General features: G+C 48.1%; 3 protein-coding genes across 3 annotated transcripts in view; 1 reads left to right on the top strand and 2 right to left on the bottom strand.

Annotated features, from left to right (window-relative positions):
• The window catches only part of aplf (aprataxin and PNKP like factor), a 33,780-nt gene extending 31,925 nt beyond the window's left edge, over positions 1 to 1,855 (bottom strand). The window contains exons 1-2 of the mRNA XM_083936238.1: positions 1,744 to 1,855; positions 1,007 to 1,151 (exon numbers count right to left, since the gene is read on the bottom strand). Coding sequence (XP_083792364.1) covers positions 1,007 to 1,108 — 102 coding nt within the window. The 5' untranslated portion in view covers positions 1,109 to 1,151; positions 1,744 to 1,855. The remainder of the gene's footprint in view (positions 1 to 1,006; positions 1,152 to 1,743) is intronic.
• Positions 1,856 to 3,446: 1,591 nt separating this feature from the next.
• On the bottom strand, positions 3,447 to 10,134 carry ndufaf5 (NADH:ubiquinone oxidoreductase complex assembly factor 5). Its single transcript, XM_083932982.1, has 11 exons — positions 9,762 to 10,134; positions 8,978 to 9,018; positions 8,778 to 8,841; positions 8,656 to 8,703; positions 8,174 to 8,277; positions 7,873 to 7,912; positions 7,122 to 7,319; positions 6,911 to 6,971; positions 6,376 to 6,459; positions 5,860 to 5,942; positions 3,447 to 3,637 (listed from the first exon to the last, which is right to left on the bottom strand). Exons 1-11 carry the CDS (start codon positions 10,032 to 10,034, stop codon positions 3,551 to 3,553), a joined length of 1,083 nt encoding a protein of 360 aa, XP_083789108.1. The 5' UTR covers positions 10,035 to 10,134; the 3' UTR covers positions 3,447 to 3,550.
• A 1,626-nt stretch (positions 10,135 to 11,760) lies between these two features.
• Positions 11,761 to 23,615, top strand: esf1 (ESF1, nucleolar pre-rRNA processing protein, homolog). The gene is made up of 13 exons (XM_083933091.1): positions 11,761 to 11,826; positions 13,031 to 13,500; positions 13,598 to 13,929; positions 14,023 to 14,136; positions 15,574 to 15,683; positions 16,618 to 16,885; positions 18,007 to 18,205; positions 18,430 to 18,585; positions 19,744 to 19,877; positions 19,955 to 20,051; positions 21,010 to 21,104; positions 21,188 to 21,340; positions 23,003 to 23,615. Exons 2-13 carry the CDS (start codon positions 13,053 to 13,055, stop codon positions 23,369 to 23,371), a joined length of 2,475 nt encoding a protein of 824 aa, XP_083789217.1. The 5' UTR covers positions 11,761 to 11,826; positions 13,031 to 13,052; the 3' UTR covers positions 23,372 to 23,615.
• The last annotated feature ends 877 nt before the right edge of the window (positions 23,616 to 24,492 follow it).

Raw genomic sequence — 24,492 nt, 5'->3', positions numbered from 1 at the left:
ACTGCAGCTCAGCTTCAACATCTGAGCTGGAATAAAGATGCAGCAGGAGCCCCGACGACACCAGTTTGATCAAAAACTGAGTTTAACATTAAACCGACAGAGACACAAAGACACAGACGGTAAAGTCAAGATGGACATGGAGAGAAGAGGAAGAGGACATTCTGCCTCTCATGGAGAGAAGACGGAACCAGAGAATAACAAATTCAGGGGACAAATATTTACTCAGGTCCGTCCACAAGGAGACGAGTTTCCCTGTAAAATCTTCAGTCTGGTTCAGTCGTCTGTCCACAGCAGCCGGAGTTATCGAAGCCTGAAAACAGGATCTTTAGGGCGCCCTCCCACTGTGCCTCCGTCCCGTGCCCCCGTGTCAAGGAGCGGCACGCTTGCCGTCCACGGCCCGTTTGGGCGCTGTTTCTAAATCCAGTTCTAAGAAGCTGTGAAAAGTCTCTAAATGTAGTGAGAAAGTGGCGCCTGGGAGTGCTTTGGGACGGGGAAGGGGCTCCCAGCAGCCCCCTCTGCTCAGTGAGGACACTAACTGCAGAGTGAAGGGGCTCCCAGCAGCCCCCTCTGCTCAGTGAGGACACTAACTGCAGAGTGAAGGGGCTCCCAGCAGCCCCCTCTGCTCAGTGAGGACACTAACTGCAGAGTGAAGGGGCTCCCAGCAGCCCCCTCTGCTCAGTGAGGACACTAACTGCAGAGTGAAGGGGCTCCCAGCAGCTCCCTCTGCTCAGTGAGGACACTAACTGCAGAGTGAAGGGGCTCCCAGCAGCACCCTCTGCTCAGTGAGGACACTAACTGCAGAGTGAAGGGGCTCCCAGCAGCCCCCTCTGCTCAGTGAGGACACTAACTGCAGAGTGAAGGGGCTCCCAGCAGCACCCTCTGCTCAGTGAGGACACTAACTGCAGCGTGAAGGGGCTCCCAGCAGCCCCCTCTGCTCAGTGAGGACACTAACTGCAGAGTGATCGGTGCATCAGAGTATGACATGATTATCCACAGGAGGACTCACCCTCAGTAAGGGCCCCCTGCCCAGCACCGTCTCCCCCGGCGGCAGGTGGATCGGGTCCTCGCCGCCGCCACCGTCCACAGGCACAAGGTCGAAGCCGGACATGGAGCTCAGCGGGCGGAACCGTACGGAGCGGCACCGCCGTTCACTGGAGGAAGAAAACACATGACACAACTTTATCATCTGTTTTTAGTAATTTTGCATCTTTTTTTGCTGGTTTTGCATCTATTTTTAGTCATTTTGCATCTTTTGTGCTGGTTTTGCATCTATTTTTAGTCATTTTGCATCTTTTTGTGCTGGTTTTGCATCTATTTTTAGTCATTTTGCATCTTTTTGTGCTGGTTTTGCATCTATTTTTAGTCATTTTGCATCTTTTGTGTTGGTTTTGCATCTATTTCTAGTCATTTTGCATCTTTTTGTGCTGGTTTTGCACCTGTTTTTAGTCATTTTGCATCTGTTTTTAGTAATTTTGCATCTGTTTTTACTCATTTTGCATCTGTTTTTAGTCATTTTGCATCCCTATTGTCCTTATTAAACACCCTTTCCCATCTTCCCGGGCTCCGTTAGTGTCTGATGCGCTGTCACAGGTGCATGGCGGGTAAAACACTTAATGGACCGAACTTCACTGGAGGCAGAAACACGATTATCAGTTCACTGGACCCCGGAAGTCCCGGAGGCTTTAAACCCTGTTTTAAACCGAGTTGAGTCCCAATGAGCCGCTGCACCCTCGCGTCTCTTACCTGCTGCGGAGGTGGACCGGATAACTCGGTGTCTCCCGGGGTTAAAACAAACCGACAGCGCAGAAAACACACTCACACACACTCACACACACTCACCAGTGTCAACGACGCCATTCAAAACTTCCGGGATTCAGCGGAGCATGCGCAGTAGAAGCTCGGCGCGGCGCACTCGGTGTTCGGACCCGCGCGCCGAACTCCATTCAGATTTATAACAATTTAACATTTTCTTGGTTATTTTCGGATTATTCACGGTTTTAAAATAAATATTACAAAGTTTCATGGATGAGTAGGTGTCTTTCTTTATTTCGGCTCACGTGCAGCACATATTTAAGACTTTATTTATCAGAATATTAAAGTTTAACTTGGTTCAAACTGAGTCTTTATCGCTTCCTCTGCTTTCTTTTCTCCCCGTGAATCTCAGAGATGCTTTCACATTATTATTTTATTTTAAATGTTCGTGTTTATTTGCAGTTTTTGATTCGGCATGAAATAAAAAATAAAATCATATAATCCTGTGTGAGTCCAGGTGTTTGGAAATGGACATAGTTGCAGCAGAAATAGTGAGAATAACAAAATAACAGATGAAAAATACAGAATATAATCACAATAATCACAAACTAACAGTTAAAATAGATTAGAAACACATTTATGTGTCATGTGTTTTTGTAGCTTTGTTATTATTCCGTAAGAATGAAAAAATAAACACTGAATTAACCCTGGTCCTGGGTCTTCGCCGAGGCCTCCTCCCAGCTGGACGTGCCTGGAACACCTCCCTAGGGAGGCGCCCAGGGTTCATCCTTACCAGATGATCCTGAACCACCTCAACTGGCTCCTTTCAACACAAAGGAGCAGCGGCTCTACTCCGAGTTCCTCACGGATGCTGAACTTCTCCCCCTCTCTCTAAGGGAGACTCCAGACCCCCTCCTGAGGAAACACACTTCACACACTTGGACCTGGACCTGGTTCTTTGGGTCCTGACCTGGACCTGGTTCTTTGGGTCCTGACCTGGACCTGGTTCTTTGGTCCTGACCTGGACCTGGTTCTTTGGGTCCTGACCTGGACCTGGTTCTTTGGGTCCTGACCTGGACCTGGTTCTTTGGGTCCTGACCCAGCTTTCATGACCACAGGTGAGGGTAGGAACCAGGACTGAGGGTAGATCCAGAGCTTTGTCTTCCTCAGCTCTCTGTTCATCACAACGGTGCGGTAGAGCGACTGCAGCTCCGCCCCCGCTGCTCCGATTCTCCGGCCAAACTCACGCTCCATCGTCCCCTCACTCGTGAACAAGATCCCGAGGTCCTTGAACTCCTTCACTCGGGGTAAACTAAATTTACTTTGAGTTTTTCCTTTTTCTGTCACTTTATGCTTTGACAGAACTACACACCAGAGAAAAACACTGCACTTCTTTAACAATATTACAATAAACCTTTAATAAAACAAACAAACAAAAACCAGACCACGCCCACGGGGATCCTCCAAGAGTCTGAGGGCTGTCGGGTCTCTGCCCCCCCTCCTGGCCCGGCGTGCCCGGTGCGTGTGGTGCCGGGGGTCACGTGTTGGGATCTGTGGTCACACTCAGATAAACTCTGCTTTTATCACACAAATGCGTTTTAGACGTAACATTTCTGATCACCAGAGAATCATCTGCAGAGAAACTGCAGCGACTTTACTCTGAAAATAATAAATGATGCCGTTTCCAATGACAACTTTATTCCAGACAGTAATATTCAACACATCGCCTTCTTAATAAGCCAAACATGTTTAATAAAATATATTATTTACACTCTGAGGCGGGGGTCAGGTGACTCTTCTAGGGCGGGACGGGGTCGGTCGGTCGGCCGATCTTGGATAAATCCCCAAAGGACGCGTTGGCCGAGCCGCGCTTCGCTGGTTTCGCCTGAAGATGACACAAAAAAACAACGTTTAAACATCGAACGCCGCAGTGACGGGGTCGCATTAGTGTGTGGGTCATTCAAACAGAGAGAGAAGAGAGAGAGGACGAGAGCGCACAGCAGAAGAAAGAGACAGACAGAAACTAAGGGCGCCCTCCCACTGTGCCTCCGTCCCGTGCCCCGTGCTTTAGGGTCCTTGTCCCCCCTCCAGGCCCGTTTGTACTCACTCTACCTGGGCCTCGGAGAATGCTTCTTGCTGCCTATACGTCATCACGCCGTAACACGTCACACGCATTGATGACGTCATGGCGATGCGTGGCTTTGTTTCCAGATCTTTCCGTAGACCTCGGAGTTTTTGTGCGTCTTGTCGACTGTTTTTGAATCTTTTCATCGACCAAATCTGCAGTAAACACTCCACCTCCGCATCACACCAACGTGAACCTTTCACCGCCATTGTTTGAAATGTCCGCGCATGGTCCCTCCTTCTTTTTTCTACGTCCCAACAGGCGCACAGGAAATGACCTCAGAACCGCCGTAGGCCTCGTGCTCGTACACGTGCACACGCTCGTACTCGTACACGTGCAAACGTGCTTTACTAAAGCCCACCTCTCCCAAACGGGCCGTGGACGGCAAGCGTGCCGCTCCTAGACGTGGTACGGTTGCACTCACACTGGTCAAAGGAACCAGACTTTAGCTGAAAGTGCGCCCTAAAGGAACATTATAATCTGGGTCATTGTTTGACAGCTGAACTCTGGGAACGACAACGAAATTCAGTGTTTTTCTTTAAAAGTAACGAAACGAGTAAAGAAAGCAGGTGCAGCGACTCCAAACGCTGTAGTACCCATGCCAGGCCTGGAGGTGGCGCTGTAACTGCCACAGAAACACACCAACAACAGAGAAGAAGAGACGGGGAGACGCTGTGGAGAATCCAAACACCGGAGAGTTCCTCTCCAAATCCTCCTCCATCCTAGAGACAAACGTGTCCCTGGTTCTGGTCTTAGTGGAGACTTTGGTGCTGTTCTGGACTCTGATGCACCGATCACTCTGCAGTTAGTGTCCTCACTGAGCAGAGGGGGCTGCTGGGAGCCCCTTCACTCTGCAGTTAGTGTCCTCACTGAGCAGAGGGTGCTGCTGGGAGCCCCTTCACTCTGCAGTTAGTGTCCTCACTGAGCAGAGGGGGCTGCTGGGAGCCCCTTCACTCTGCAGTTAGTGTCCTCACTGAGCAGAGGGGGCTGCTGGGAGCCCCTTCACTCTGCAGTTAGTGTCCTCACTGAGCAGAGGGTGCTGCTGGGAGCCCCTTCCCTCTGCAGTTAGTGTCCTCACTGAGCAGAGGTGGCTGCTGGGAGCCCCTTCACTCTGCAGTTAGTGTCCTCACTGAGCAGAGGGTGCTGCTGGGAGCCCCTTCACTCTGCAGTTAGTGTCCTCACTGAGCAGAGGGGGCTGCTGGGAGCCCCTTCACTCTGCAGTTAGTGTCCTCACTGAGCAGAGGGGGCTGCTGGGAGCCCCTTCACTCTGCAGTTAGTGTCCTCACTGAGCAGAGGGGGCTGCTGGAGCCCCTTCACTCTGCAGTTAGTGTCCTCACTGAGCAGAGGGTGCTGCTGGGAGCCCCTTCCCCGTCCCAAAGCACTCCCAGGCACCACTTCCTCACTACATTTAGAGACTTTTCACAGCTTCTTAGAACTGGATTTAGAAACAGAGCCTAGAGCAGTTCAGCTCCTTATTCAGAGCATCAGGGAAAAGGGAGACATCTGTGCTGGGCCTCATTCAGTCCCATGCATGTGGCTCAGAGTCCAGTTCAGTAAACAGTCTCTGGGTCCGTCTCTGTCCTCTCACGCAGCAGCACTGTTGTTGTTATGTGACACCGCGGGGTCAGAGGTCGGAGGTGGGGCCATGACGCTGTCCTTTAACAAAGTATGGGGTTAAGGGACGGCCTTTGGCGTCCATATTTAGTAAACATGGACGCCAGAGGCCGTCCTTTAACAAAGTCTGAGCTTTAACCGTCCAGACCACAACGCCATGGTGGGCGTTTACAATCTTCCCACTCTGGGACCCGGTTTCTAAAGATCCTGTTTTCAGGCTCCGATAACGAACCAGACTGAACCAGACTGAACCAGACTGAACCAGACTGAACCAGACTAAAGATGTGTTACAGGGAAACTCGTCTCCGTAGTGACGGGCCCTGAGTAAATAATATTAATAACATATTAAAGCATCCGTCCCTTCTCACCTGTGACTCGTGAGGCTTCCAGCCGATCATGTAGAGGATCTCGAAGGTGGCCGGGACGCTGCCGTCCTCGTCCCCGTACATCTCTGAAACATTTCCAAACACACGCGACAATCAGGCAAAATGCTGACGCTCGGCTGAAGTGCTACACCTGAGGCGTTTGTGTTTGTATCCAAACAAGTGAACAACAAGTGAACATGCTGCAGCTAACGTTAGCACAGACTGAACACGCTGCAGCTAACGTTAGCACAGATGACACTGAACATGCTGCAGCTAACGTTAGCACAGACTGAACATGCTACAGCTAACGTAAGCACAGACTGAACACGCTGCAGCTAACGTTAGCACAGACTGAACACGCTGCAGCTAACGTTAGCACAGACTGAACATGCTGCAGCTAACATTAGCACAGACTGAACATGCTGCAGCTAACGTTAGCACAGACACAGTAAATATACTAAACTAAACTGAAGCGTTGTCACAGTTCATCTCTCTTTGTCGTCGTCGTTGAACTCTGACCTTTGTAAACGGCGGCTGCAGCTAAGATGGTGTCTCGGTGCAGCAGCGACCTCCGGTTCCACGCACAGTTGCTTTCGCCCATCCCTGCAGAACACGGAGCAAACGTCAGCGAATCAGGGAGAATCAAGTCTCTCACCACAACACCTCACAGACCTCCCCCACCCCGACACTCAGACACGCTCCCTGCGCTCCTCTGACCAGGACCTGCTGCCCCCCACCCATTCCTTTGACCCCTAACCCCCCCGCCCAACTGTTAAGCGACCTTGGGTTCCATGAAAGGCGCTGTATAAGCACAGGAGGAGTTATTATTATGATTATTATTATAAAGGCAGATAAATAAAGAGCCATAAACGCCGTGAGCCCGTCTCAGAGGGTGGAGGGAGTGAAGCTCTACATCTGTAAAAGGTGACACTTTAAAAACTGTGCACGTGGAACCAGAACAACGGGAAAGTGGCATCAGATTCAGACTCTGCAGCACTTTAAACCCACCCTCTAACAGTGTTTCACGTCATCGAACACACGGTTTCATCCCTACCTTGCAGGTCGGCCATGACCTCGGTGAGTCCTGGATAGTGAACCTGGACCTCGTCGATGTCCTGAAACAGAGACGACGTCCATTTATTACGACTTTCAACGTGTTTCAGAAAATCACAGAGAATCAAACAATGAGAGCGCCACGACTATGGGGTCGTGCGGAGGCGTCACCGTAGAGAGCGAGCTGAGTGTGTGTGTGCGTGTGTTCTCACCACGGTGAGCATGGTGAAGCCGGCCCGGCCCAGCAGGTTGCCCAGGTCCGTGACGGCGGTGTAGGGGGAGACGTGGGGGGAGAAGCCTCCCTCCCTCTCGGTCTCAGCGAGCTGCAGGGAGCAGCGCAGCTCGTACAGGGTCTCCCCGCCCACCATGGCCCCGATGAACACCCCGTCCGGCTTCAGCACCTGGTGGATCTGAACACAGGAGGGGGACACGGGTGGGTCCAGAGTTAGAACCCCGGACTCTGCAGGTCCGAACCATCACAGAGGACGACATCAAACATGTTACAAGGTTCACTGAGGAGCTCAATTACAGTCAGAGTTTTTGGGTTTTGGCAGTTTTTCAAGCCTTTATTTTGTAGGACAGACAGGAAGTGGAGTGAGAGAGGGGGGGAGACGTGCAGCAAAGTGCCGCAGGTCGGAGTCGAACCCGCGGCCGCTGCCTCGAGACCTTCAGCCTCCTTACACGGGGCGACCGCTCTGTCAGCTCAATCATTTTGCATCTAATTTTCAGTCATTTTGCATCTTTTTGTAGTTAATCTGCATCAATTTGTGGTGATTTTATGTTACTTTGTGTCTCTTTGTTGTCTTTTGTAGTATGGTGTGTGTGTGTGTGTGTGTGTGTGTGTGTGTGTGTGTGTGTGTGTGTGTGTGTGTGTGTGTGTGTGTGTGTGTGTGTGTGTGTGTGTGTGTGTGACAAAGCCGTCCCGTGCCACAGATAATAAAAACAGGCGGTGGTGGTTCTCACCTGTCGGAGCGCTCCAGGGAGGTCGTTGGTCCAGTGCAGGCTGAAAGAACAAAGGTGACTTTAAACACACGTCTGTGGTGGGGGTGAATACTCCGCTCTGATTGGCTGCAGGGCACTTGTTAAGTTAGCAGGTTTGATTGGACGACAGGGAGGTCGCAGTGATACAGACTCTGGGTGGAAAACGCTCTCGCATCACTTCAGTAACTTGGGACAATTTAATACAAATAGATGCAAAATGACAGTAAATAATAAGCTTACTATTATTATTATTATTATTATTATATTTCTTATCCTTACTCACCTCAGGCTGCTCATCACCAGGTCAAAGGTGTTTTCTTTAAAGGGCAGAAACTCTTCGTCGGCGAGGACGCGATGAGTCGGGATCTCACTCGCTCTTCCCAGTTTCTGACGATCAGAAACAAAGTCATGACATCAGTGAACACACGGACGTATTCAGAGACAACGGGGCCCAGGGCGCAGACCTGTGAGAGCCCCCCCCCCCCCCGACTCTGTCTACACCACAAGACAAGACACCACAACTCTGTGGTCATTTTACAACAATTCTTTTGTAATTTGGCATCTTTTTTGGGTGATTTTGCATCCCTTTATCGTACGTTTGCATATATGTGGTCATTTTGCATCCCTTTAAAGTAACTTTGTATCTATTTTTAATCATTTTGAATCTAATTTTGGTGATTTTGCTTCCCTTTAAAGTCATTTTGCATCTTTTTGTGCTGGTTTTGCATCTTTAGTCATGGACCTGCGTGTTTGTGTTTCTCTCACCAGCGTTTTCTCGGAGACGTCGGTCAGGAACAAACGCTCGACCACGTCCTGAAACACAAACACAAACGTATAAAACAGTGTATTTATGATCTGTGCCTCAGAGCGGCTTCAGTCCTGCTCACCTTGTTTAAATGTTCTGCGATGTGACTTTTCCCCGCGCCGACGTCCAGAGCCAGAGGAAAGGTCCTGAGAGAGGGGGGGGGGAGGCAGCGTGTGAGAGGAGAGAGGGAGGAAACATCATAATAACAACAATAACAATAATAATAACAATAATAATAATAATAACAATAATAATATTAACAATAATAAAGCATAAACTCACCTCGCAATGTCATAGACCCGATCTGCCACTCGACTGCCGACCTGCAGAACAGACGTGACACTGAACGTGACCTCCAGTGGTTAACAATAATAATAATTATAATTATAATAATAAATATAATAATATTAATAATAATAAATCTAAATGATCTATACAGACGCTCAGAGACGCTGGTTGTTTTCAAAAAGAAACGAGATTATCAGAGAGATGAGATAAAAGTCAGTTTGGATTTAAATTAATTAATTTCTTCATATTTTTCTATGTTTAAAAAACTTAAAAATTAGGATTTTTGTTTTTACATTTACAGACTTTATTTAATTTTAGTGATTTTGCATCATTTGTGTGTGTGTGTGTGTGTGTGTGTCTGTGTGGGTGTGTGTGAGTGTGTCTGTGTGTGTGTGTCTGTGTGGGTGTGTGTGTGTGTGTCTGTGTGTGCGTGTGTGTCTGTGTGTATGTGTGTGTGTCTGTGTGTGTGTGCCTGTGTGTGTGTGCCTGTGTGTGTGTTTGTGTGTCTGTGTGTGTGTGTGAGTGTGTGTGTGTGTGCGTGTGTGTGTGTATGTGCGTGTGTCTGTGTGTGCGTGTGTGTCTGTGTGTGTGTGCCTGTGTGTGTGTTTGTGTGTCTGTGTGTGTGTGTGAGTGTGTGTGGGTGTGTGTGTGTGTGTGTCTGTGTGTGTGTCTGTGTGTGTGGCTGTGTGTGTTTTTGTGTGTGTGTGTCTCTGTGTCTCTGTGTGTGTGTGTGTGTGTGTGTGTGTGTGTGTGTGTGTGTGCCTGTGTGTGCCGGTACCTCGTCCCTCAGGTAGTCGTACTGGTGCCGGTCCTGCAGACCCGCAGCCCAGTCCTTCTGCCTCCGCTTCATCTCCCTGTTGAACACGTTCATGGAGCCTCTGTCCGACACGTTCATGGAGCCTCTGCCCGACACCGACAGCCCTCTGCGGGCTTCAGCCCTCAGCCCGGCCCGCTGTCCCGGTCCGCGGCAGGACGACACCATCCAGCCCCGGGAGGCTGCAGGGGGACACCCGGAGACCCGCAGGACCCCGAGACACACTCCGCTGCTCATGCTGCTTTAATGTTATATTAAAATATATTAAATTATATTAAATAACTTATCTTATCTAAAGGACATGATGTGAGTGTGAGCGGAGACACCAAACAGCAACACTGACTACTTCCGGTGTGTCCTCCACTGTGACCTCAGAGACCTGAGGAGGAGGGAAGACCTGGAACTGGAGTCTACTGGATCTGGACTCTACTGGATCTGGACTCTAGTGGAGCTGGACTCTACTGGATCCGGATTCTACTGGAGCTGGACTACACTGGACTCTAATGGAACCAGACTCTACTAGACTCTAGTGGATCTGGACTCTACTGGTTCTGGACTCTACTGGATCTGGACTCTACTGGATCTGGACTCTACTGGTTCTGGACTCTACTGGAGCTGGACTCTACTGGATCTGGACTCTACTGGAGCTGGACTCTACTGGATCTGGACTCTACTGGTTCTGGACTCTACTGGTTCTGGACTCTACTGGAGCTGGACTCTACTGGATCTCGACTCTACTGGATCTGGACTCTACTGGTTCTGGACTCTACTGGTTCTGGACTCTACTGGATCTGGACTCTACTGGTTCTGGACTCTACTGGAGCTGGACTCTACTGGATCTCGACTCTACTGGATCTGGACTCTACTGGAGCTGGACTCTACTGGATCTGGACTCTACTGGTTCTGGACTCTACTGGAGCTGGACTCTACTGGAGCTGGACTCCACTCGACCTGGACTCTACTGGAACTGGACTCTACTGGACTCTAATGGATCTGGACTCTACTGGACTCCAATGGAACCAGACTCTACTGGACTCTAATGGATCTGGACTCTACTGGTTCTGGACTCTACTGGTTCTGGACTCTACTGGAGCTGGACTCTACTGGATCCGGACTCTACTGGATCTGGACTCTACTGGAGCTGGACTCCACTGCAGCTGGACTCTACTGGATCCGGACTCTACTGGAGCTGGACTCTACTGGAACCGGACTCTACTGGAACTGGACTCTACTGGAACTGGACTCTACTGGATCTGGACTCTACTGGATCCGGACTCTACTGGAACTGGACTCTACTGGAGCTGGACTCTACTGGACTCTACTGGAACTGGACTCCACTGGATCTGGACTCTAATGGAACTGGACTCTACTGGAACTGGACTCTACTGGAACTGGACTCCACTGGATCTGGACTCTAATGGAACTGGACTCCACTGGATCTGGACTCTAATGGAACTGGACTCTACTGGAACTGGACTCTACTGGAGCTGGACTCTACTGGATTCTAATAGAACTGGACTCTACTGGATCTGGACTCTACTGGAACTGGACACTAATGGATCTGGACTCTACTAGACTCCAATGGAACCAGACTCTACTGGACTCTAGTGGATCTGGACTCTACTGGATCTAGACTCTACTGGATCTGGACTCTAGTGGATCTGAACTTGTACATTTAAATTGTAATGATTTACTAAATAAACAGTGTTTTCTTATTGTTTATACTTATATATATATAAATAATATATATACAATATATATAAAGATGGAGATAAATGTTGTTTAAAAGCGCAAACACATTATTTTAACCACTGTTAAAATATTAAAACGTGTATTTTCACTGTTGTCAGGCAGAAAAAAAGGTGTTTTAAACCGTTTTATTCGCGTTTCGTAAAGCATAGGATTGCGCGTTTCCTCTCATTTGTCCCACTCCGCTCGCCGTACTGAGAAAGGGGCGGGACGAAGGAGGGGTCACCGGAAGAGCTGCATGCTGGGAAAACACGTGTACCCGAAGAGCACAGAGGAAGCGGTGCGTTTTTATTATTATTGTTGTTTAAACGTTGTTTTTATTTCATTTAGCTTCATATTTTCACACTTTGACGTGAAGTGTCGCGTCACGGTGAGCGGCCGTTGGGGTTTCCCGCCTTTAGGCTCCGTCTTCACCGGTCCGACATTTTGTTTACATGTGAACTCACGAGCGCAAACTTAAACATGGGCACTTTTACTTTAAATCCTCATTTAAAAGAGTATTTTAATAATTATTTACAGTGATAAGTGACATTAAACTGTATTTTAATAATTATTTACAGTGATAAGTGACATTAAACTGTATTTTAATAATTATTTACAGTGATAAGTGACATTAAACTGTATTTTAATAATTATTTACAGTGATAAGGGACATTAAACTGTATTTTTATTATTATTTACAGTGATAAGTGACATTAAACTGTATTTTTATTATTTACAGTGATAAGTGACATTAAACTGGTATTTAACAATTATTTACAGTGATAAGTGACATTAAACTGGTGTTTTTATAATTATTTACAGTGATAAGTGACATTAAACTGTATTTCTGTAATTATTTACAGTGATAAGTGACATTAAACTGTATTTTTATTATTATTTACAGTGATAAGTGACATTAAACTGTATTTTATAATTATTAACAGTGATAAGTGACATTAAACTGTATTTTCATAATTATTTACAGTGATAAGTGACATTAAACTGTATTTTCATAATTATTTACAGTGATAAGTGACATTAAACTGTATTTTTATTATTATTTACAGTGATAAGAGACATTAAACTGTATTTTCATAATTATTTACAGTGATAAGTGACATTAAACTGTATTTTAATAATTATTTACAGTGATAAGTGACATTAAACTGTATTTTTATTATTATTTACAGTGATAAGTGACATTAAACTGTATTTTCATAATTATTTACAGTGATAAGTGACATTAAACTGTATTTTCATAATTATTTACAGTGATATTAAACTAATATTTTCACTTTCTCTCCATTTTGCACTAAAGTTTTTAATAAAATTATAAAATACTAAAATAAAGTATTTAATAAACACAGGAACATTCAAAAACAGCCTTTACCGTGTGGTTATTATCATAACACAGGTTACATCGTGATATGAAATTACCTGTATGAGGATAGATGATTGTTGTCATGGTTACCCGTCAATAACGTCCTGTCTTTGTTCCTCAGGTGACGCGTTAAGTTCGCCGCCATGTCGTCCAAAAAGCAGCCGGGTGGCGACGAGCGCTTCCTCCGCGTGCAGAGGGACCCCAGGTTCTGGGAGATGCCCGAGAGAGAGCGCAAAGTCAAGATCGACAAGCGCTTCCAGTCCATGTTCCACGACCAGCGCTTCAAGGTCAAGTACACGGTGGACAAGCGGGGGCGGCCCATCCACCAGACCTCCACCGAGGACCTGAAGCGCTTCTACAACGTCTCGGACTCAGAGGACGAAGACGAGGAAGGCGAGGGGAAGGGCGTGAAGAGCGCGAAGGGGAAGGGCGTGAAGAAGGGGAAGGGCGTGAAGAGCACGAAGGGGAAGGCGGAGGGCGTGAAGAAGGGGAAAGGGAAGGAGAAGCTGGTGACGGCTGCAGGGGAGGTGAAGAAGGAGGAAGACGGCGAAGGAGAGCGGCGTGGGCGAGGGGTCAGAGTCGTGGAGGAGGGTGAGTAGACGCTCGCCGACCAACTTTAGGATACGATATAAAAGAGCAGGTTTGTGTTCGAGCAGCTGCAAGAACGTGTTTTTATCGTTTTACTCAGACGATGAAGAGGAAGAGGAGGAGGAGGACGAGGTCGACCTGGGAGCCAGTGTCACGGACAGCAGTGATGGCGACGATGAGGAGGAGGAGGAGGAGGAGGAGGAGGAGAGCGAGGTGGCGAGCGGATCAGACGAGGAGGAGGAGTCCGGTCTGGATTCGGACGAGGACAGCGACAGCGACAGCGAGCCGGATCTGGCCAGAGGGAAGGGAAACATCGAGTCCAGCTCAGACGACGACAGCGACGACGACGTGGACGCCATCCTGAAGAGAGAGGAGGAGGAGATCGAACACGACTGGGGAGAGCTGGCCAAAGACGCCCCGCGGAGCGAGGAGGTGAGGCGGCGTCCGCGGAGGGAGCAGGAAGATCCTCTCACCTCGACGCTTTTCACTTTCCTCACCGACTTTTTCTGAATGTTCCCGGTTCAGGTTTCTGCTCGACTCGCCGTCTGCAACATGGACTGGGACCGGATGAAAGCCAGAGACCTGCTGGCCCTCGTCAACTCCTTCGTACCTGAAGGAGGAGCCGTGCTGTCCGTCAAGGTGAGGCCGCACTTTCAGGGCGCCCTCCCACTGTTCCTCCGTCCCGTGCCCCGGGCTTTAGGGTCCTTGTCCCCCCCTCCAGGCCCGTTTGTACTCACACTACCTGGGCCTCGGAGAATGCTTCTTGCTGCCTATACGTCATCACGCCGTAACACGTCACACGCATTGATGACGTCATGGCGATGCGTGGCTTTGTTTCCAGATCTTTCCGTAGACCTCGGAGTTTTTGTGCGTCTTGTCGACTGTTTTTGAATCTTTTCATCGACCAAATCTGCAGTAAACACTCCACCTCCGCATCACACCAACGTGAACCTTTCACCGCCATTGTTTGAAATGTCCGCGCATGGTCCCTCCTTCTTTTTTCTACGTCCCAACAGGCGCACAGGAAATGACCTCAGAACCGCCGTAGGCCTCGTGCTCGTACACGTGCTCATGCTCGTGCTCGTACACGTGCGCACGCTCGTGCTCGTACACGTGCAAACGTGCTTTACTAAAGCCCACCTCTCCCAAACGGGCCGTGGACGGCAAGCGTGCCGCTCCTAGACGTGGTACGGTTGCACTCACACTGGTCAAAGGAACCAGACTTTGGCCGTGACACGTGCTGGGGCACGGGACGGCGCCTTCAGTGGATTCTCCAAATGCTCGCTGTCACACAGGAAAGTCCCTACAGCAGCTGTGTGTTCAGTCTTTTAAACTCTGTGGCCGCTTTTATCAGAGTTTCTTCAAATGCTTCGACACACTGATCCAAAAGATTTTTAAATGTAGAGAAGTAAAGAAAAAGATTTGGAGAGGATGGTGAGGGTTTTTTACCGGACGCCACGTAACACGCCACATCACACGCCATGTACCGTGATGACGTCAGTGAGGGCGTAAACTGTTTCGGCGGCAGAAACAGAAGCTTTTGAAAGCTCCAGATATGAAACCGTTTTATTTCAGCTTGTTTCAAACACGAGCAGCTGTGCGGGGAACTCCTCTACTGTCATTACGGGGTCAATACTCTGGAGTCGCCGCGAGTCATCCGCCCGTTTTTTCACCGGGCGCCACGTAACGCGATGACGTCATCGACAGCGTCCAACGCGATGAGCTGAAAGATGGAAGCCTGAACTTTGTGCTGCAGAAAGAATGAATGTTCCAGATGTTATGGTTTTTATTTTAGATGGTTTTAGACACGACCATGTAAACAACAACAACCACGACCACAAACGTTACAGGTTGTTGCTGTTTTCATGTGGATGCGGAGGTTGTACGTTCAGGTGTGCGTGAGTTAGATCCTTGTGTCACACTGACCCTTCACGCCCGGGTGTTCGGCTCCTGAGCTCGAGGTTTACGCTGTTTTTTCAGCCGTGGCGTCTTTAGTGCGCTCTAAACTGAGGCACGGGAAGCGGTGAATGTTGTGTCAGAGAGAGTAACCGTGGTGCATGCTGGGTATTGTCGTAGATCTACCCGTCGGAGTTTGGGAAGGAGCGTCTGAAGGCGGAGCAGACTCAGGGACCTCTGGAGCTGAGGGCGCTGCCCGACGACTCGGAGGACGACACCGAGGAGCAAAGGTAACACACGCACACACACCCCCCCCCCCCCCCCCCGCCACTCAAACGTGTCGATGTGTTTGACGTTGTGTTCAAGTCCTCTCGTTAAATCGAAGGTGGACGATCATGTGACCCGCTAATAAAAGCACTTGTTGCCTCTTTGCTGAGTTTTCACATCTGTGCGTCTGTGGAGACGTTCCCTCTCTGAACGTGAACACGCCGCCATGTCAGTGACGCTGCTGACCACGGTTGGTCTCGTCACTGACGGTTATGCTGCGTTCACTTGTAATCTGAAATCTGGACCGTCACACTTCTGAGTCAGGGTTGGAGTGAGGGAAGAAGTTCAACAGGAACCGTGTGTGTGTGTGGATTAAAGAGGGGAACATTTAGGGGACGGACCGGAAGTAGAGAGGTGAATGTTTCAATAAAGTTTAGAAAAGAGCAAAAAACAACAACAACAACACGCAAAGTGACAGTGAACGTGACAAAATGGAGGCTCTGAGAGAACAGACTCACCTGCAGTCGAGCAGAAAATGAGGGTTAAAGTCGGGTAGATCGCTCTTTATGGATGTAACTCAAGTCACGTGACAAACGTTGTTTCAGTTCACAGACGTTTAATCAGGGAGAACATGTCTTTAGTTGTGTGCTCATGTAATAGAGTGTGTGTGCGTGTGTGTGTGTGTGTGTGTGTGTGTGTGTGTGTGTGTGTGTGTGTGTGTGTGTGTGTGTGTGTGTGTGTGTGTGTGTGTGTGTGTGTGTGTGTGTGTGTGTGTGTGTGTGTGTGTGTGTGTGTGTGTGTGTGTGTGTGTGTGTGTGTGTGTGTGTGTGTGTGTGTGTGTGTGTGTGTGTGTGTGTGTGTGCGTGTGTGTGCGTGTGTGTGCGTGTGTGTCTGCGTGTGTGTGTCTGTGTGTGCGTGTGTGTGTGTGTGTGTGTGCGTGTGTGTGTGTGCTCTCAGAGGTTACAGAGAGAAGATGCGTAACTACCAGTTCAAGCGGCTGAAGTACTTCTACGCGGTGGTGGAGTGCGACTCGGCCGGCACCGCCGCCAAAATCTACCAGGAGTGCGACGGCTACGAGTACGAGAGCAGCTGCTCCGTCCTCGACCTGCGGTTCGTTCCCGACGACGTCGCGTTCGACGAGGAGCCCAAAGACGAGGCGACGGACGTGAACCTCACGACCTACACGCCCAAACTCTTCACCTCATCAGCCAACGCCACTTCAAAGGTAAGAAGACACAACTGGAAACTGCGGTCCAGAATGTTCCGTATGAACCTCGTGAGCAGCTGCAGACTGAACCGGACCTTTAGTTTAAATCGTTTTACAGAAGAAATGCAGCAATATTCTGTTTTTTAAGGGTGTTTTACGTGACTAAGGACATTTACTGCAACTGTTTTGTGTAATTTTGAGTTTCTTTTGCTGCACTTTTACACAAAAAACATATTTTACTTTTAACTTTGTTTATTCCATAACTTAAATCCCTCAGATTAATAATAGAAAATATAATAAACTAATAAATGATGATGCGTTATTACAGCTTCAGATTCAATAATTCATAACCACCCAGCAGAATATAAAGTAGTTAAACGTTTTATAATCTAATAATAATTATATTAGCATTATAACCTCTTTGCTGTCGTGCTGATTTGAGCGATTGTCTCGTTGACCAATCAGATTGCTTGTTGTGCCTCCGTCCCGTGCCCCAGCACGTTTCACGGCTAAAGTCTGGTTCCTTTGACCAGTGTGAGTGCAACCGTACCACGTCTAGGAGCGGCACGCTTGCCGTCCACGGCCCGTTTGGGAGAGGTGGGCTTTAGTAAAGCACGTTTGCACGTGTACGAGCACGAGCGTGCGCACGTGTACGAGCACGAGCGTGCACACGAGCACGAGCGTGCGCACGTGTACGAGCATGAGGCCTACGGCAGTTCTGAGGTCATTTCCTGTGCGCCTGTTGGGACGTAGAGAAAAGAAGGAGGGACCATGCGCAGACATTTCAAACAATGGCGGTGAAAGGTTCACGTTGGTGTGATGCGGAGGTGGAGTGTTTACTGCAGATTTGGTCGATGAAAAGATTCAAAAACAGTCGACAAGACGCACAAAAACTCAGAGGTCTACGGAAAGATCTGGAAACAAAGCCACGCATCGCCATGACGTCATCAATGCGTGTGACATGTTTTGGCGTGATGACGTATAGGCAGCAAGAAGCATTCTCCGAGGCCCAGGTAGTGTGAGGACAAACGGGCCTGGAGGGGGGGACAAGGACCCTAAAGCACGGGGCACGGGACGGAGGCACAGTGGGAGGGCGCCCTGAGACAAACAGTTGACTCTGTGTGTGATTCTGTGTTCAGGTGGAGCTGACGTGGGATGAGACGGACAACGATCGCGTCACCGCCCTGAACAGGAACTTCAACAAGAACGAGCTGTTGGCGATGGACTTTAACGCCTACCTGGCCTCCTCCAGCGAGGAAGAGGAGGGCGAAGAGGGCGCGCTTGAGTTTGGAGAGCAGGAGAGCGGAGACGACGACGCCGCAGCAGGAGGAGCAGGAGGAGCAGGAGGAGGAGGAGGAGGAGGAGGAGGAGGAGGAGCAGGAGGAGGAGCAGGAGGAGGAGGAGGAGGAGCAGGAGGAGGAGGAGGAGGAGGAGGAGCAGGAGGAGGAGGAGGAAGAGGAGGAGGAGGAGGTGAGGCCGTCGTCACCGCCGACTGTTTTGTTCTGGGACGAGACGAAGCAGCGAAAGAGGAGATGTGACGTGTTTTCTTCTTCACTCTGCAGCTCCACAGACAGACGAGTCCATGAGGAAGAGGAGGACGAAGACGAAGGGCGAGGAGCAGATCTCCAAGTACAGAGAGCTGCTGAAAGGAATCCAGGACAAAGAGAAGAAGCTGCAGGAGGACAAAGACATGGAGATGGAGATCACCTGGGTGCCAGGTCACTGGGAACCTTCATTTATACTTATATCTATTTATATCTATATTTATACTTATTTATATTTATTTATATCTATTTAGTTATATCTATATTTATTTATATGCATTTGTGTTTGTTATTTATTTATATCTATTTATATTTATTATTATTTATATGTATTTATATTTATACTTATTTATATTTATTATTTATTTATATTTATTTTATTCATTTATATATATTTATACTTATTTATATTTATTATTTATTTATATTTATTTATATTTATTTTATTCATTTATATATATTTATACTTATTTATATTATTATTTATTTATATTTATTTATATTTATATTTATTTTATTCATTTATATATATATTTATATTTATTATTTATTTATATTTATACTTATTTATATTTATTATTTATTTATATTTATACTTATTTATATTTATACTTATTTATATATATTTATTAATTATTCAACATCTTTTGTTTGCGTCTGAACACAAAAAAAGCGACAATTGACTTTTTTCATTTACTCACAAAGAGATTGAACCAAACTTCAACGTGTAAATAATTGAATTTATGATTTTTTTTTTTACGTTTTTACTAAAACAAATCATGAATTTCATAAACACTTGTTATGATTACGTAAAACTACGGTTTCCAAAGGGACGGGAAACTTCCTGCTAAATTTCTGGAAACTTTCCATGAGAAGTTGAAAATGAATATTTTAATATAAACCTATTTTAAAAAAATTATCACATTTATAATTGGAAAATAACAATTACTAAGTCTGCAGATTACGACAAAAGATTCGTAAGATTGTGGCAAAAAGTCGGAATATTTCGTGACACAAAGTCGGAAGATTGGGATTTTTTAAAAAGTTGTATTTCAAGTAAAAAAGTTGTAAAATTTTGGCAAAAATGTCGAAAGATTGTGATTAAAAATGTCGGATTATTCCGTGTAACAAAGTCAGATCATTTTGAGTAACATAGTCGGACGATTGTGGCAAAAAAAAGTCGGATTTCAAGAAAAAAGTTGGAAGATTGTGGCGAAAAAGTCAGATTGTGATAAAAAAGTCGTATTAATTTGATAAAAAAGTCGGATTATTCCGTGAAATCGACCCAAAATGATCCCCAATGTTAAAAAAGTGCCCTTTGATCGTGTGCAGGGCTGAAGGAGGCGACGGAGCAGCTGGTGAAGAAGAAGATGGAGGCGAAGGAGGAGCTGACGCCGTGGGAGGAGTTCCTGCAGAAGAAGAAAGACAAGAAGAAGAAGAAGCAGAAGGAGCCGGAAGGAAAAGAGGTGAGAAGACGCACGAGCGGCAGATTCACGGCACGCCGTCAGAGAGAGACGCTAAATGTTCTGTTCCCGTTCATCAGGGCGACGGCGACGGCGAGGACGACCTCAGCGAGGACGAGCTTCCTGCAGACGTCGACCTCAGTGACCCCTTCTTCGCCGAGGAGCTCGCCACGACAGGTGAGCGACCGCCACTCACTCCGTCACAGCGGTTTCAGCGTTTTGAGTGTTAAAAAGAGTCGGATTATTTCCAGAAAAACAGAAAATTGGGACAAAAAAATCATTATTTTAAGGTAAAAAAGTCTGAAAATTGTGGCCGGGCGGCAGCAGCTCAGTCCATAGGTGACTTGGCTGGGAACCGGAGGGTCGCTGGTTCGAGTCCCTGTGTGGACCATGAATGGAGAGTGGACTGGTGGCTGGAGAGGTGCCAGTTCATCTCCTGGGCACTGCTGAGGTGCTGTTGAGCAAGGCACCGACCCCCAACTGCTCAGGGCGCTGGTCACTGGCCCCTCGCTCTGACATCTCTCCATTAATTGCATGTGTGTGTGTGTCTGTGTGTGCGTGTGCGTGTGTGTGTGTGTGTGTGTATTTCGGGGCCTGTGTCTGTGTGTGTGTGTGTGTGTGTGTGTGTGCGTGTGTGTGTGCGTGCGTGCGTATTTCGGGGCCTGTGTGTGTGTGTGTGTGTGTGTGTGTGTGTGTGTGTGTGTGTGTGTGTGTGTGTGTGTGTGTGTGTGTGTGTGTGTGTATGTGTGTGTGTGTGTAACATGTATAATAATAAGAGTGAAAACATTCAAATTTCCCCGTTGTGGGATAAATAAAGTAATTCTTCTTCAAAAAAAAAATAAATAAATTCATTATTTTAAGGAAAAAAGTTGGAAAATTGGGACAAAAAAGTCGTATTTCAATAAAAAAGACAAAAAAAAAGTTTAATTACTTTGAGAGGACAAAACAAACGCGTGGTTCAGAGTCACTGAGGCAGATTTTATCAAACGAATTAAAGAGTTCAGGGTTTGTTTGAGTTTCTGGATCCTGATAGAAAATGATTTTCACCACACACCCTCAAATAAATCAGTGTCAGCGGTTTGTTGTTGTTTGTTGTTGTTGTTGTTTATAACGGTTGTGTGTGACGTGTTCACAGACGTGAAGAAGAAACAGAAGAAGAAACAGAAGAAGGAGGAGGAGGAGGAGGAGGAGCGGACGGTGGAGGAGGAAGAGGAGCTGCAGAAACAGAAGGTCAGAGTTCAGCTCCTCATCTTCATCAGGTGATTGTTTATTATGTTGAGCGTTACCACGGTGACGGTGTTGTGCGTGTGCAGGCGGAGATGACGCTGCTGATGGACGACGGCGACGACGACAAACACAAACACTTCAACTACGACAAGATCGTGGAGCAGCAGAACCTGAGCAAGAGGAAGAAGAAGAAGCTGCTGAAGACGGGCGAGCGGACGCAGGACGGCGACGACTTCCAGGTCGGTGCAAACTTTCAGTCGCTGAAACCAGGAAATGTCATGATTTCACACTAAACTGAATATTTTTGAACAAAAACTACTTGAAAAGAGCTTGAATTTGCTTTGGAAAAGCTGCAGCAGCCGCGTCAACACTGTTTTTAACAGACGAAGGCGTCAACGCAGCCACGAGACTCCGACCAAGCCGTCGAATTAGACGATACGTTTAAAAACAAAAGCACATTCAGCCGTGGCTCGTTCTAAATGCTTTCAGAATAAAACGTTGATGCATTGTTTGGATGGAATAACAGAAAGTTTATGACGCCAGTGTTTCCAGTTTGAAACGAGCAGAAAGGGCATAAAAATGGGCAGTTTCCCTTAAGAGCCTACTCACACTGTCCTTTTGGCCGCGGCCAAAACAGTTTTTTCAGCTAAAGTCTAGTACCTTTAAGTAGTGTGAGCGCACCCGCTCCGCGCTCAACTGCGGCCAGCGGACCGTCCACGGCCCGCTGGAAAGAGGTGGGCTTTAGCGGAGCCGTTTGCACATGTACGAGCACGAGCACGAGCCCTACGGCAGTAGCGTTATGTCCGCCTGTTCGGACATGTAAATAGAAGGACGAACCATGCGCGGACATTTAACAACAACAACAATGGCGGTGAAAGGTTCACGTTGGTGTGATGCGGAGGTGGAGTGTTTACTGCAGATTTGGTTGATGAAAAGATTCAAAAACAGTCGACAAGACGCACAAAAACTCCGAGGTCTACGGAAAGATCTGGAAACAAAGCCACGTATCGCCATGACGTCATCAATGCGTGTGACGTGTTACGGCGTGATGACGTATAGGCAGCAAGAAGCATTGGCCGGCCCTGGCAGAGTGAGTACAAACGGGGCTGGGGCGCGGGGGGGAGAGGGTGGTGGGACAAGTACCCTAAAGTCTGGGTCTCGGTCCGGGAGGACAGTGTGAATGCGCTTTAAGTTAGCAGCTAATGCTAGCGCTAGGTAGCTCGCTTAAGTTAGCAAGGTGTGCAGAATTACGGCCGGTGCACAGATCTGTAAATACACAGATTTCTGTGTCTATAAGAAGAGATTATGGACTCTGTCTGAACTGAACACAGGTGTTTCTGAGGTCACAGGAAGAACCAGAACATCGAGAACAGAACTTTGGGCTGGAAAAGAACCGGTTACTGTCGAACAAAACATTTCCGTTGTTCCAATGAACTGTTTGAAAACGCAGCAGAGCTGAGACCGACGACCCCTGATGAAAGAAAGAGAGTTGATCAAATATGGTCTGATGCGTGCGATGGTGTGGGAGTAACAGGAAGTTCACCTCCGCGGCGTTTCTGCTTTGAAGCGGCGAGCAGGAAGCGCGTTTATGTAACCTGGTGCGTTCCACGTTGGGGTGCGTAGCCGTCGCCTCACGGGGAAAGGTCCCAGAATAAAACATCCGTGTTTTGGAGCATCTGGTCGTCGCCATCTTGGTTCTTTGGAGCCAGAAGTGACCAAGATGGCGGCGCTGTGCCAAGATGGCGGCGCTGGTGCACCAGAGGGTTAAAGAGAGCTGATCAAATTTGAGTGATGGTTGTTCTGCAGGTTTGTTTTCATAGTTCTGATTTAAACGTGTCCACATGTGTCCGTCCCTAACCAACCCTCTCTGTCCCTGCGTCCGTCTGTCCCTCCGTGTGCAGGTGGACGTCAAAGACCCGCGTTTCCAGGCCATGTTCACCTCCCACCTGTTCAACCTGGACCCGTCTCACCCCAACTACAAGAAGACCAAAGCCACGCAGAGCATCCTGGCCGAGAAGCAGCGCAGGCGGGCGGGTGAGCGGCAGCAGACGGAGGACGCGCTCGCCGCTCCTCAGAGGAGGGAAGAGGACGCTCTCAGCGTTCCTAAGAGCAGGGAAGAAGAGGGCGCCGTCGCAGCGAAGAAGCGTGGAAATGACTCCGCGGAGGGAACCTCGCAGAAGACCATGGACCCCAGTTTGTCTCTGCTCATCAAGTCCATCAAGAGCAAAACGGAGCGGTTTCAGGCTCGGAAGAAACAGAAGCTGGTGTAGGTTTGACTTTTCCCACGGGCGCCGGTCCCTGATGACATCACTCGACGAGCTCGCTGGCTGGTTTCTTCTTCGTCTTCTTGGACTTTCGTGTTTGTGTTTTGTGTTTGTACAGTAAAAAAATCACAGGAGCTGAGGAATCCTGCTGCATCAGATCGTGTTCTGTTTTATTTTGACGCGTAGAGAAACGTAGAAACAACGGTGATGATTGGACCTCGTCACCAGCGGACTCTTCTGATTGGCTGTTGGACGCGTCGTGACTTCATTAATGAGGATTATTCAGTTCATCGAAGTAGCTTCTAACGTCTGTTTCAGTTTAATTGTTGATCCTGGAGGTAAATTCAATCATTTCAGTGTCGGATATAAATTTAAAGCTGCGGTCGACGATCTGGCAGATGGACTCGTCAGCGCGTGTGCACCAGATTCCTGTGAACGCGCCCGTGTCTCCTCTCATCAGTAAACGGCGTGGAGTCCACGCTACACGGAGGGAGTACGGTGGCCAACTTTCGGTTCGTCCACACGATTAAAAACGACCTTTTTTTTCCTCCGTCATTCTTAAAAAGTTCCTCGTCCACAGGAAACCAGGGGCAGCGACTCCAGACGCTGTAGTGCACAAGCCAGGCCAGCGCTCAGAGCAGTTGGGGGTTCAGTGCTTTGCTCAACAGCACCTCGACAGTGCCCAGGAAATTGACTGGCACCTCTCTAGCCACCCTTCGGTTCCCATCCGAGTCACCTATAAACTGAGCTGCAAGTGTGAACCTTCAGTCAGTGAATAGTTACTCATGTTGAACGTGGAAAAGGATCACTTGGAGATGCCGGGGATTGAACCCGGGGCCTCATACATGCAAAGCATGCGCTCTACCACTGAGCTACATCCCCTTCTGTGCTCTTGTATTGAGGTTAAGTGAGTCACAGACGGTGGTGATTCTGCGTCATCAGTTGTTCCAAACAGGTTTAAAGCAGACGAGGTTAAAGACGAGCTGCTCAAACGTTTCTGAAGAAGAACAAAGACACGGGCGTCGCTGAGGATCGAACACGCAGGGGAAACTCGGCCTGGATCCTGAGGGCGCCCTCCCACTGTGCCTCCGTCCCGTGCTTTAGGGTCCTTGTCCCCCCCTCCAGGC

The sequence above is a fragment of the Echiichthys vipera genome (assembly GCF_963691815.1).
Source record: "Echiichthys vipera genome assembly, chromosome: 2".
NCBI lineage: Eukaryota > Metazoa > Chordata > Actinopteri > Perciformes > Trachinidae > Echiichthys > Echiichthys vipera.
Note: the sequence above shows the minus strand (reverse complement) of the source record. Positions and strands in the feature narration are given on the sequence as shown.

Bases quoted from the DNA above. Each gene is read 5' to 3' on its own strand.
- ndufaf5 (XM_083932982.1), bottom strand. From the start codon at position 10,034: ATGAGCAGCGGAGTGTGTCTCGGGGTCCTGCGGGTCTCCGGGTGTCCC. The intron at 9,019-9,761 runs GTACCGGCACAC...TCTGTTCTGCAG, and splicing joins ACGACTACCTGAGGGACGAG to GTCGGCAGTCGAGTGGCAGA. The intron at 5,943-6,375 runs GTCAGAGTTCAA...GAAATGTTTCAG, and splicing joins TGCAGCCGCCGTTTACAAAG to AGATGTACGGGGACGAGGAC.
- esf1 (XM_083933091.1), top strand. From the start codon at position 13,053: ATGTCGTCCAAAAAGCAGCCGGGTGGCGACGAGCGCTTCCTCCGCGTG. The intron at 14,137-15,573 runs GTGAGGCCGCAC...GTATTGTCGTAG, and splicing joins GAGCCGTGCTGTCCGTCAAG to ATCTACCCGTCGGAGTTTGG. The intron at 18,586-19,743 runs GTCACTGGGAAC...GATCGTGTGCAG, and splicing joins GGAGATCACCTGGGTGCCAG to GGCTGAAGGAGGCGACGGAG.